This window comes from Myotis davidii, unplaced genomic scaffold (assembly GCF_000327345.1).
Source record: "Myotis davidii unplaced genomic scaffold, ASM32734v1 scaffold1190, whole genome shotgun sequence".
Classification (NCBI taxonomy): domain Eukaryota; kingdom Metazoa; phylum Chordata; class Mammalia; order Chiroptera; family Vespertilionidae; genus Myotis; species Myotis davidii.
Window position 1 is genome coordinate 663 of NW_006281903.1, and position 1,123 is coordinate 1,785.

The following is a 1,123-nucleotide window of genomic DNA, read 5'->3' on the forward strand; positions in this document are numbered from 1 at the left end:
TTGAGGTGTGTCCCACGTAGGTAATGGGAGTCTGAGGGGGAAATGGTTGGGGCGTCCGGGCCATCTGGAGAAAAGAGAACACAGTCACACATGATGTAATCAGAGGGAAGGGGAAGGTCCTGGTCTGTGTAAGGGCCACACTGTGCCTCTGAAATGGATCACAGCCTTGTTTTAAAATGTTTCACCCATAGCCCTCTGTGTTCACTGAGCCTGAGTCATTAACCTTTGTATCCCATGAAAGCTTTACCCCAAGACTCTCCAGAGAGGAGCATCTGGTCCGCTTCAGTCTTGGCTCAAGGCTGAGCCTGCCCAGATGTGTCTGGTACAGGAACTCATGGCCCCCCTGGGTGTTCAGAGTGTGAGTCTGTGTACTTGGACCTGAGAGGGACGGATGTAGCCTGGCCTCTGGCAGTGTGGATTCAGGTGAACAGCCTGGTCCAGGCAGGGAAAGAAGTTACTCACAGACAACATTCAGGGTGAATGGGTCACTGCGGCCGGCACTCACGGGGTTCCGGGTTTCACACTCATAGGGTCCTGTGTCATTCCTTGTGACAGGGAGTAAAGTGAGAGTCCTGTTGTCCTTGGACAGCTGTAGCCTGGCACTGTTCATGATACTCTGACTGTTGATCAACCACAGGTAGGTGGTGTCATGAGTCTGAGGTTCACACGTTAACACGACAGGGTCCTTGTGCTCCTCGGGGAGGGAGTTGTTGCTTGTGACGCTGGGTTTGGGTAACTCCGCTGTACAGACAACAGAGAGAACATTGCCCATTGAGTCCTCCAAAGGCTTCTTCAGTCAGAATTGGTGCCTCTCAGCCAACTTGAGTTCTTAAAGAAATAAGGCAGGTCTGCATCACAAGACAAACAAATGCATGAGGATCTGAGCGCTCAGAGATTGCAAGGCCGCCTGCTCTATGTCTGGGAGAAAAGGCACAGACTTTCTCAGGTGTCAGATAACTGTCAGGGTTTGGTCACAGAGAGACACAGGACTGGGAGTCAGAGACCACCCGGCACCTGTCCTGGCTCCTCACTGACCAGCTGACTGCCTGGCTGATGTTGGCTTCTCACCTGGAATGTGCAGCTGAGAGTCCTTTCAACAACACAGACCTACATTGCCAGTTCG

At 52.4% G+C, this 1,123-nt stretch overlaps 1 protein-coding gene across 1 annotated transcript; it reads right to left on the reverse strand.

Moving 5' to 3' along the window:
- Positions 1-7: 7 nt before the first annotated feature.
- On the reverse strand, positions 8-787 carry LOC102769341 (carcinoembryonic antigen-related cell adhesion molecule 8; the record flags this gene model as incomplete). Its single annotated transcript, XM_006752613.2, has 2 exons — positions 463-787; positions 8-64 (listed from the first exon to the last, which is right to left on the reverse strand). Coding segments are annotated over exons 1-2 (367 nt in total), but the record flags the coding sequence as incomplete, so codon positions are not given.
- Positions 788-1,123: the final 336 nt, after the last annotated feature.